General features: G+C 37.4%; 1 protein-coding gene across 2 annotated transcripts; it reads left to right on the forward strand.

Annotated features, from left to right (window-relative positions):
* Positions 1-896: 896 nt before the first annotated feature.
* znf148 (zinc finger protein 148) lies at positions 897-8,668 on the forward strand. Of its 2 annotated transcripts, none has more exons than XM_027030814.2 (7): positions 897-1,014; positions 2,202-2,673; positions 2,982-3,107; positions 3,367-3,490; positions 3,574-3,657; positions 3,761-3,879; positions 4,573-8,668. In XM_027030814.2, exons 2-7 carry the CDS (start codon positions 2,332-2,334, stop codon positions 6,184-6,186), a joined length of 2,409 nt encoding a protein of 802 aa, XP_026886615.2. In that variant the 5' UTR covers positions 897-1,014; positions 2,202-2,331; the 3' UTR covers positions 6,187-8,668. The 2 variants fall into 2 exon arrangements, with proteins under 2 accessions (XP_026886615.2, XP_026886616.2); XM_027030815.2 differs by having other exon boundaries at positions 3,036-3,107.
* The last annotated feature ends 1,344 nt before the right edge of the window (positions 8,669-10,012 follow it).

Below are 10,012 nucleotides of genomic sequence, written 5' to 3' on the forward strand. Positions count from 1 at the left end.
TGTATTTAGATTTGTTTCTACAATAATGAGTCTCCACAAGTCTTTTAGTGGGGTTTTAAAATTACTAAGTATGTTAGATTCTAAACAGCCAAGCTACTGTTTTACCTGAACATGTACTGTTATGAAATAGAGAAAATGCATGTAATGGAAAATGTAAGGAGGGATCTCACAATTGCCCGTACCTCTAATAATAAACACTTCTAATAAATTAGTACCAATAAAAAGCATATCTAAGGCATAAACATTTAGCTTTTTTCCCCATTTTGAAAGATACATTAACCCATGCCTCTTAGGATGATTGTGTATTGATGGAATCTCAAAAAAATAAAATGAAGTGTCTAAAGACTGACAGTATTCTATTATGGTGGTAGAAAAAATAAGATAATGCTTTATTGATCCTGATGAACACTGCAGTAGATCAGATAGATCAAAACCATAAAACTTGTACTTTAAGGAGAAAACAGTATATTACATTTCATATCAGTCCTGTCAAGACAGCATTGTTTTTGCAAAAATACTAGCCCGCCCCGCTTCTGATAGAATCTTCCAGTTAAGATTCAGGATTATTTTTATATGACTGTATTACAGAAGTGCATGATCAGGAAAATATAAAGTAATGCCTTATACAAAAACAATATCCCTGGGAATCTTGACATTTTTCTATTTGCTCCACAATTGAGAAACTATATTATACATGTATGATGGATGCGGTTCATAAATCAGACTACATATAAAAATAACCGTTGAATCACGGGATGTATTTGTAAGTTATACAACTGCCTACATCTGAATCCATCTTCTTCACCTGGATAAATTCAATGAAACAGACACCATGTAATACAGATAAGTCCCACAATGCACCGCAAATAGATTACAGTACAGATGGAATGTTACTAGCTGGTTATTAGCATCCAGTTAGCCAGCTCCTATCAATCTGCACTGCACAGAAAACTTTTACAGGAAGATGTTGACTCCTGAATTTATATTGCCATCGGCGCTGTAAAAACGAGTAAGGTACGTAGCTAGATAGCTATAGAAACTACAAGTCAAACCTTGCACATGATTGTGCGTTGATTCTGGTAATTTTCTCCGAAACGAGTAGCTAATCGTGTCATTCCCAAAGTGCAACTTGTCCGTTTAGCTAACCTACCTAACTGCTGTTTTGATTTTCCAGGCCTGGACCTGAATACACATAGCTAGCCAGGTCAGCTAATTGGGGATGTAGTAGCGGTCAAGCAGCATTTTTACATTTGCAAACGAAATTTGTCCCCACAATTTTATGTCGGATGTTTATTAAAGGATGCTTTTGGATATGGAATGGGTTTGGCTATTCAAATATTCATTCGGCGCTAGCCCAGCCAAATAGCTAGCTAACGGGTTAGCTAACCTAGCTAGGTATCTTTTTCTCCACTCTTCGACAGAGTCGCTCCGGAACTGCACTTGAAGCTGATGTTATGTCGATAGCATATACATCGTCTGTGATGGTTCCAAACGCAACAAACCTTCCAGTAATTTGTATGTGCCAAAGGCATGTGTCTTTTGCGGCCTACATTGCTAGCATTAAGTAGTTAACGCTAGCTAACGCCATAACTTGTTAGCCAGCTAGCGTTAGCCACCTGACTTTGCAAGGACATGGCCTGTTACAAAATCATTTATTAGTGGTAACATTAGCTTTTTTAAGACGTGCAAATTGTTTAGTAGGCCAAATGATAAATTCCTAGGTAGCTAGGTTGAACTTGGACCCATCATGATTAAAACAATATGGCTCTTCGCTGTGTTGAATATTTTAGTTATTTGAAGGAGGACTTGAAACCTTGAACTTACTTTATATCAGTTATCTTGGCTGGCTAATGCTAGCTAACGTAACTTGGCTTCACAGGTACTGCCCAGTAAGCAGATTTTTAGCTCTTCCAGCTGTATAGATGACTTAAAAAGGTTTTATATTTGAGATCGTCAAGTTCTTAGTCCCAAATGTATTTTAGAATCGAGTGTGGGTGATTGTATAAATTTTTATTATTTTTTTAATGTTTATTTTGTATTGGTGTGCAATTTTGCTTATTGTTTTCCCATTTAAAACTCTGCTCTCACTTGTTTTAAGATATTGAATGAAATGTCCTTTTTCCTGACTTAGCCATTAGAAACTTTGAAGACATACTCTTTTTTTCTTTTTTTTTTTTGTCTCATCTTTCTCTGTACCTCAGCCTTCACTCAGGTTTACAGGAGATTTAATTTACTCTGGACAACGATAGGGACTCCTGTCAAGAATACTTAATAGGTCCATGACTATTAGCCCTTTCCTGGTACCTAACACCAGCTGAATAAGTCACAGAGATGAACATCGATGACAAGCTAGAGGGAATGCTGATCCGATGTGGCACTGTGGGTCTACACCACTCAACAAGAGCACTGGAACCCTCAGGGGTGGACAGGAGGGGCGGAGGAAGCTTGGATATGGCTCTCGGGGAAAAGAGCTTGGCCAATCAACCCCTCCTTGCAGAAGACGACGATGATGAGGAGGATGAAGACCTAGCTGGAGGGACGCTCTCCTCACATGACCTCATCTCACATGATGAACTAATGGTTCATGAGGAGACTGTGAAAAATGATGCAGAAGAGGAGTCCGAGTTGTCCCAGCAGCTCTCCCATAAGCTACCATATACACTCCACATGCCTGTGAGTTCAGTCAACATTATAATGTTTGTGAATGTAAGTCACAGGAGCATTCTGTAAATGCCAGAGAGGTTTAAATTAGCATTTGCTGGGTTACCTTTGTGTTAACTGCCTTATAAACACTCCTCATTATTTATAAGTGTCAAATGGCACTGATCTTTCTCCTGTTAGGCTCTTGCGGAAATTCTCTCTTTCTCTCTCTCCCTCTCTGGGTTTTTATTATTAATTGATTTATTTATTTAAAGTTGCTGTGCTAAATTAAACAGTGGTGATTTAGTCTAGGGCCTAACATTAAATTGTGTGCTTGTCAGGTGAATATTAAACAGGAAATGAACCTGTCTGACTCACTAATTCTCACTAAGAAGGACAAGAAACGGGGGAGGGACATTGCAGAATGTCACAAAAAAAAGAAGAGAAAGCAGCGATCACCTGCCAAGGTAACTATACCATCATATTTTTATTTATAGAGAAAATGTATGACTTGCTCTTTGAAGGGCTGTGTATTTTTGATTTATTTATTTATTTTGAAAACTTACTGTTGGGTCTGTTAGTTTTCTAGTCTATTACTCTTACTTGCATTTGTTAAATCATTTTTATCACTTTTACTGAACTATATGGTTTTTAAAGCAGTAAACAGGGAAATAGAAAGCTGAATAAATGTGATGATGCATTTGCATTAATTTGTCACCCTGTTAGATTCTCACCATTAATGAGGATGGCTCACTAGGTCATCAGAGTCCAAAGTCTCACATCTGTGAACACTGCAATGCAGCCTTCCGAACAAATTACCATCTACAGAGACATGTCTTCATCCACACAGGTACATACACATCCTGAACATGATCATCAAAGATTAGCTTTGTTTTGTTTCTTCTGCATGCTCATCCTCAATTACTTCAACAGGAGAGAAGCCTTTCCAGTGTAGTCAATGTGATATGCGTTTCATTCAAAAGTATTTGTTGCAGAGACATGAGAAAATTCACACAGGTAAGATAATTTTAAATCATGGATCTTGCTTTCAAACCAGAGATACCAGTTTATTTACACATAAGATTTGTGTTTCATACATTATGAAACTCTCATTCCATAGGAGAAAAGCCTTTTCGATGTGATGAATGTGGAATGAGATTCATTCAGAAATATCATATGGAGAGACACAAGAGGACACACAGTGGGGAGAAGCCCTATCAGTGTGATTACTGTCACCAGGTTGTGATGTTTTTAGAATTTTTAATTTCTATACTAAACCAATAAGCCATGAGAGGATGTGAATTTCAACAATGAAATGCATCATGCTGAAAACACCCTTACCTATGATAAAATCACTGTAATACACAGCCTCACGAGGCTTATTGATTTTATAAAATGGCAACAAAAGCCATATGATGATATACACTTCTGCTCAGTAAATAGTTTATTATTAACAATATTCTTAATAAACAGTTAATCTGCCAGGCAATGTTGTTTGCTAATGAGCTTTTTTTTTTTTTTTTTTTTTTTTTTTTTTTTTCCTTTCTTTCTTTTTTTTTGTTAAGAAGCACAACAGTTTTATTGGTTTAAGAACCTGGCACATTAATACAGAATCTGGTTACTGTGAAGCAGTCATGGATGTGTGTATATCAAAGATTTTACGATGGCTTCCAGCGCAGCTCAGCCAATCAGATTATGACCAGAACTATCCATTTTATAATGGTAGTCCCATTTTATAAAGAGTTCGTTGTGCTCTTTGACAATGCCTAAACCTTCACTCTTAAACTAAAAAAAAGTAATGTTGCGTTTTATAAAATTTTATTGAATACATGAGATCCCTGTGCCCTGATCTATAGTGTGATTTTAATATAAGGAGATGGCACCTATTCTGGATATCTGTAATCTTAATTTGGATGTTAATTTCATTCTCAGTACTTCTCCAGAACTGATAGAGTCCTGAAGCATAGGCGCATGTGTCATGAAAATAAAGAGAGGAAGGCTCATAAAGCAACTTCCAGAGATGGCCTTCTACGCAGCGCAGAAACCCTGGCCTTCTCCTTCTCTTCCAAGGAATGCACGCTACCCAAGAAAAAACGGCAGAAATCCACTGATAAGAATTGCACCCCAATCACAAACCCTGCTGTTGCCAGCAGAGTGGTAGAGAGCGGTGGTGAAGAAAAGACAGAGGACAGGCTTAGCAAAAATGAATGTCTTCCTCTTTATGCTGTGGCCACAAAGGTGAAGGATGAGTATGTAGTGGCAGAATATTCTGTTGAGCTACCAGGGGCTTCACCAAGAAACCGACACCTTACTGGGGAGGCATCTACTAATGAAATCATCACTCCTCCAAAGTTAGTGCTTAAGAAGATTGCCAGCAAGAAGAGTGTGAAGCAACAGTCCTTGGAACAACCCCAGCCTCCTTCCCCCATGTCAACATTTGAGGAGGGAAAAGTCACAAGATATACATTTGAGATTGTGGATAACAAGGGCTTATTGGATGTAGAGCCGAGCTCTGACTTGGAGACGGTCGATTCTCTCCAGGGTGGGCCAGCAAAACCAGTTGGGTGCAGTACAAATTATGATGATGCCATGCAGTTCCTCAAAAAGAAACGCTACCTCCAGGCGACCACGGCTAATCGGGACTATGCCCTAAATGTGAGTAGCATCTCTTCACAGCCCTCTGTCACTCAGGCAGCTGTGGTCACTGTCATAGATGAAACTGTTCCTGCCACAATCCTCTCTGAGACTCAGACTCTGAATGTGGAGATCAAGGCAAGCCATGAGAAGAATGTTCTTCCAGATGAAGTTTTGCAGTCACTCCTGGACCACTACTCCAACAAGGCTAATGGACAGCCAGAGATCAACTTCAGTGTAGCGGACACAGAGGTGACTTCCAGCATATCCATCAATTCATCTGACGTTTCTGAAAGCAGCCCTACTGAGGCCTTGGGAACCAGTTCTCAAGCGCCCCCAGCAGAGAAAGCCAGCCTTCTTCAGGAGTACTCCAAGTTTCTCCAGCAAGCATTGGAGAGGACCAGTCAGAACGACAACTACCTTAACAACCAGAGTCTCACCTTTGTGAATGATGGTGCTGGGCCACCCTTGTTTTCTACAGACAAACAATTCACTTCCACAGGTCGGTTCAGATCAGGCCTGAACTCTCCTCTAAGGTCAACTTTGGAGAAGCCCAACTTTGGTCTTTTAGTAGATTCACAACACTCGTTTTCATTTTCAGGGGATGAGACTAACCCCTCTTCAGTGTCACCCACTGAGGACTTTCTGGACCAAGTGTCATCTCCAAAAAAGTCAGACTCTCAGGGCATCAGTCAGACATTTCAAATAGCCACTTTTGACCATAACTTCAGATCACAGTTCCAGTCATCCCGCTCTGGACTGTCTTCACAGTTTAGCGTTGCCAATGGACAGGTCAGCTTAAGAAGTCATGGAGGAACAGACTTCCCAGAATTCCCTCTTGTTAATGTTACCGAGACCAGAACACAGATAACTTCATCCCCAGATGCTACAAGCAGCCAAACGTTTGGCTAAAGAAAGCTATTTAAGATTTTAATCATGTTAAAAGCACTTTATACTCTTGGTATCTGAGTTCTGTGAATGTAAGAACCAGATCCTCAGATGTTGATCTCTTTGCAAGCATTTGAACTGAAGATTTTCTCTTTTTATTTGGTGGTTTTATTAATCAAGCACGAGTGAAAAATCACTTTACCAAGTCGATCTTACCAGTCATTTAATGTTTCTCTACATTTCAAAATGCACTTTCTTTAAAGTTTTCTTTATTTTGTATTGCAATCAGTACATCTGCAAAACTGGTTGCAGTTTCTCCATTAGAGAGCATTTACAATGCCGACATGTACAACTCTTAAATTTGAAGTGACCTAAATTCCTTTTAAATTTTTATATAACAAAATTATACAGCTAATGTATTTTTGCACATTGCTTTTAAGGTAGTATAAAATCAGATGACTGCTCTTAAGGTACAAATTAAATGTAGATCTGTCATTATTTGTTCGTTGGAGTAGGTACATAGTTTTCTGACATCATTTTTATCTTTGTACAAAAGTCATGCCAATGAGACTTGTATCCATTCGTTTTATATTAGATTTCTACAGAACATGCATACTGTATACTGTACAGGAGACCTGCATAGACATATTTTTTTGTTATTGTAGAAGTTTCATGCAGGGATTGACAGGTTGGACATAAATGGATCAGTTAAAAGGAATTCATTGGAATGAAAATAATTCATATTATACATGGACAGCATACCTCAGATACAACATGGAGTAATTAATATGATAGACTAAAATTACTAAATTACTATTTCAAGAGTTTGATTTGGTTTTAGGAGTTGGATAAAGTAGGCCTACTTATTTTTGTGCATGTAGTGCCTTGTGTATTTGCAGATACATATTCAGAATATTCTTTTTTTTTTTTTTTTATTGCCTCTCTCTTTGTTTTAGAAGTGGCTTTGAAAGCAAAGAGGCTAAAGAAGGCTTTAGGCTTTAGAAAGTAACCCACTAAATTTGCACTTGGGCCTTATGGGTAAAAAGCCAATGCTCTTTATCATTTGTTTTACATTTAGATGGAAGCAAAAGCCCAGCTTGAATAACTTGGTTATTCTTTTTTTTTGATGCACCTTTTCCCATTCATTGCAATCACATAGACATTTACAAGGTCAGAGGTTAGCATGTTGGATAATGAATTTGCAAATTAATAATTCAGTCTTCTGGCTTTAATCATGAACTAAAAGATGAATTATCTTTTGAAAGAGTACATTTTACATTTATCAACTGACATTTCTATGCTTTATGGCCAGTTGGAATAAAAAGGCTGAAGTGCATGATTTTGATATTTGGTATAGATGCATATATTTGGTATTTGTAAACAGTTATGTTTGTTAAACATCAAATTTAATCTTAATTCATTGTGTAAATGTCTTTCTCTGTGTACTAATATTTGTTTTGTTGTTTATGAAAGTGTCTTACAGTTCTGTGAACAGTTGCATTTTATTCAACACCATTTCTCCTTTCAGACACAGTACTATCCTGCTAAACTGCAAACTACATGGAAATTCATTATCATCTTATTATAAAACAGTAAAGTCTACTCAGTCAGGGACAGAGACAATCTTTGTTGCTGTTACTTCTCATAAGTCATTGTAAACATTCCTTAATTTAACAGTCGGTAGACAACTAGTGTCTTGTTTATTGTAAATAAGTTGTATATTTCGAACTGTACATTTTGGTTTTTGTATGCTAAGAGTGATATGGGAAAGTTGGATGTTTTTAGGCTTTCTTTTAAATTTTATGTGAATGTACTCTGTGTAGTAAGCATAATCCTATTGATTCTGGCTCCACTGATCAAAGATCATGTTATTGTTATAGACTGGGTTTCTCTGCTCTTCCATCTATCCGTCCATTCCTCCATCTAAGATGAAAATGCCAACAGTTAGCAGTGTTTAGTGTTATTTTGAAGTCTTAAAATACTTATTTCACACCACGTTAAGAAATGATGAGCTTTTCCACTCAATGCATTCTTTAAACATACAAATTTTTTCTGTGTACAGTTACTTCTCAGATCACTCCACACATGAGAGATGCATTTCTTGAGCAATTTCATACGTATGTTAACCCCAATTAAACACAGATACTTGGACAACCAGGATACCTATAAGTGCCCCTTAAGTCAAATGTGAACAGATTCACCACAACTGTTTTGCTGTTGAAAAAATTAAATTATTTTTTCCCCCTTGTCTGTTTTTCAGACATTTGAAGTCAAGTGAGTAGGGGTAGTGATTGATTGATTGATTGATTGATTATTTCTTAGCTTCTTAACGGTTTCAGACATTTCATTCAATAGGGTGATTGCATGTCCAAATCCACTGTTTTTGTACACTGGTTATATTTTTATATATAATGTGTGCATTTTATTGTAGCCTAATTATTTCCATAGAATACTATTACTTTTATGCAGTACTATATGTAAGACATGGAAAAAAGTTTTAATCAGATTTGGGTGTGGAGTTTGTGGTTTTTTTCGGGGGGCGGGGGGCGGTGGTTGTGTGTGTCTTGTGTGTTCTGTCTTTACAAATACAACAGCAAAAGAAATTAGTGTTTTTCAATCATCTTTTGCATTTACTTCCTTCCGCCTTCCTTTCTTGTAATTACGTTTCACAATCAGACGTTTCACTGTTATGATTACTTTGAAGCTATTGAAAAAATTCTTGTGTTCTGGCTACCACCTGTCAATATACAATGTCAATAGAGACATTCCTTTTGTCAACATATCTTGCTGAATACCAATGATGTGTACACATAATGTGCCAATCAGAGAAGTGTTTATATATTACTTAGGATATATGAGGACTGTATAGAAGGTGGAGCCATTTCCAGCAGACGTAATCATTAGCTTTTGAGGGGAATATCTGTCACAGTGGTATGAGGTATCATGTTCTTAACATTTGCTGTTGAAATATTTGTGAAACATCACCTCAGTAACAATCTCTTGATACTCTGATGCATAGGCAGGCTGTCATTACTAATTCATATTAGTAAATGGGTAAATCTGCTTCAAATGAACCCTCACTTTGTACATCTATTTTATAGTATAGTTGAATGGAGCCAATTTGTGGGAATGCATATGTCATTGCTGGTCAGTTTCTGACTATAGCTGACCAGATGTTGGACTCTTCATAACACAGCATTAACACACATTGTAGTTTTAATGTGACTGCTGGGTTGAGAGTGGTTGGTCACCCAAAGATATCTGGCCAACAGCTAGAGAAAGACTTGCGTATTGCAACAGATAGGATAGCCTCAAAATAGAAAGTGTTATAATAAAGTGCTTCTAATAAAATATATGGTGAGTATATGTGGTGTCTCCATCGGAATTGCTCAGTAGCCTCCTAACATTTATGTAGGGGCGTCCACTCCTGCACGCGTAGTGTTAGGATACTTTAAGAGTGAAGGCCTGTCGCATGGATCAAGAGGTTGATCACAGTAAAATTAAATGGTTTTTAACTAAAGTGGTAAAATGTAGGGTATTTAATATTTTCGAATGCTTATGTTGCTAAAAGAAAATTGATTTGTCAGTTGTAGTAAAGGCTGAATGGCTGCGGAAACAGCACAAAGAGTAAGATCAATAAATGTTTCTTGAAAGATCTGATTCGTAGTTTGTGTTTTTCTCAAACCTCTAAAAAATAAACTCGAATTATCATAACCTGCCAAACGAAAGAAATAAAGCCGCTTTTTGAGGCGTTAACGTGCGCACCTAAATGACGCACATACATACACGTAAGTTGCATCCGGGAGGCATAGGTAAGGTGCAGTATGTCTCGTGTTTATATAAAGTGTTT

This window comes from Electrophorus electricus, chromosome 2 (genome assembly GCF_013358815.1).
Source record: "Electrophorus electricus isolate fEleEle1 chromosome 2, fEleEle1.pri, whole genome shotgun sequence".
NCBI classification, from domain to species: domain Eukaryota; kingdom Metazoa; phylum Chordata; class Actinopteri; order Gymnotiformes; family Gymnotidae; genus Electrophorus; species Electrophorus electricus.

Excerpts from the sequence above, each read along its gene's own strand:
- znf148 (XM_027030814.2), top strand. The coding sequence starts at position 2,332 with ATGAACATCGATGACAAGCTAGAGGGAATGCTGATCCGATGTGGCACT. Across the intron at positions 3,108-3,366 it reads AGCAGCGATCACCTGCCAAG|ATTCTCACCATTAATGAGGA; the intron begins GTAACTATACCA and ends TCACCCTGTTAG. Across the intron at positions 3,880-4,572 it reads AGTGTGATTACTGTCACCAG|TACTTCTCCAGAACTGATAG; the intron begins GTTGTGATGTTT and ends TTTCATTCTCAG.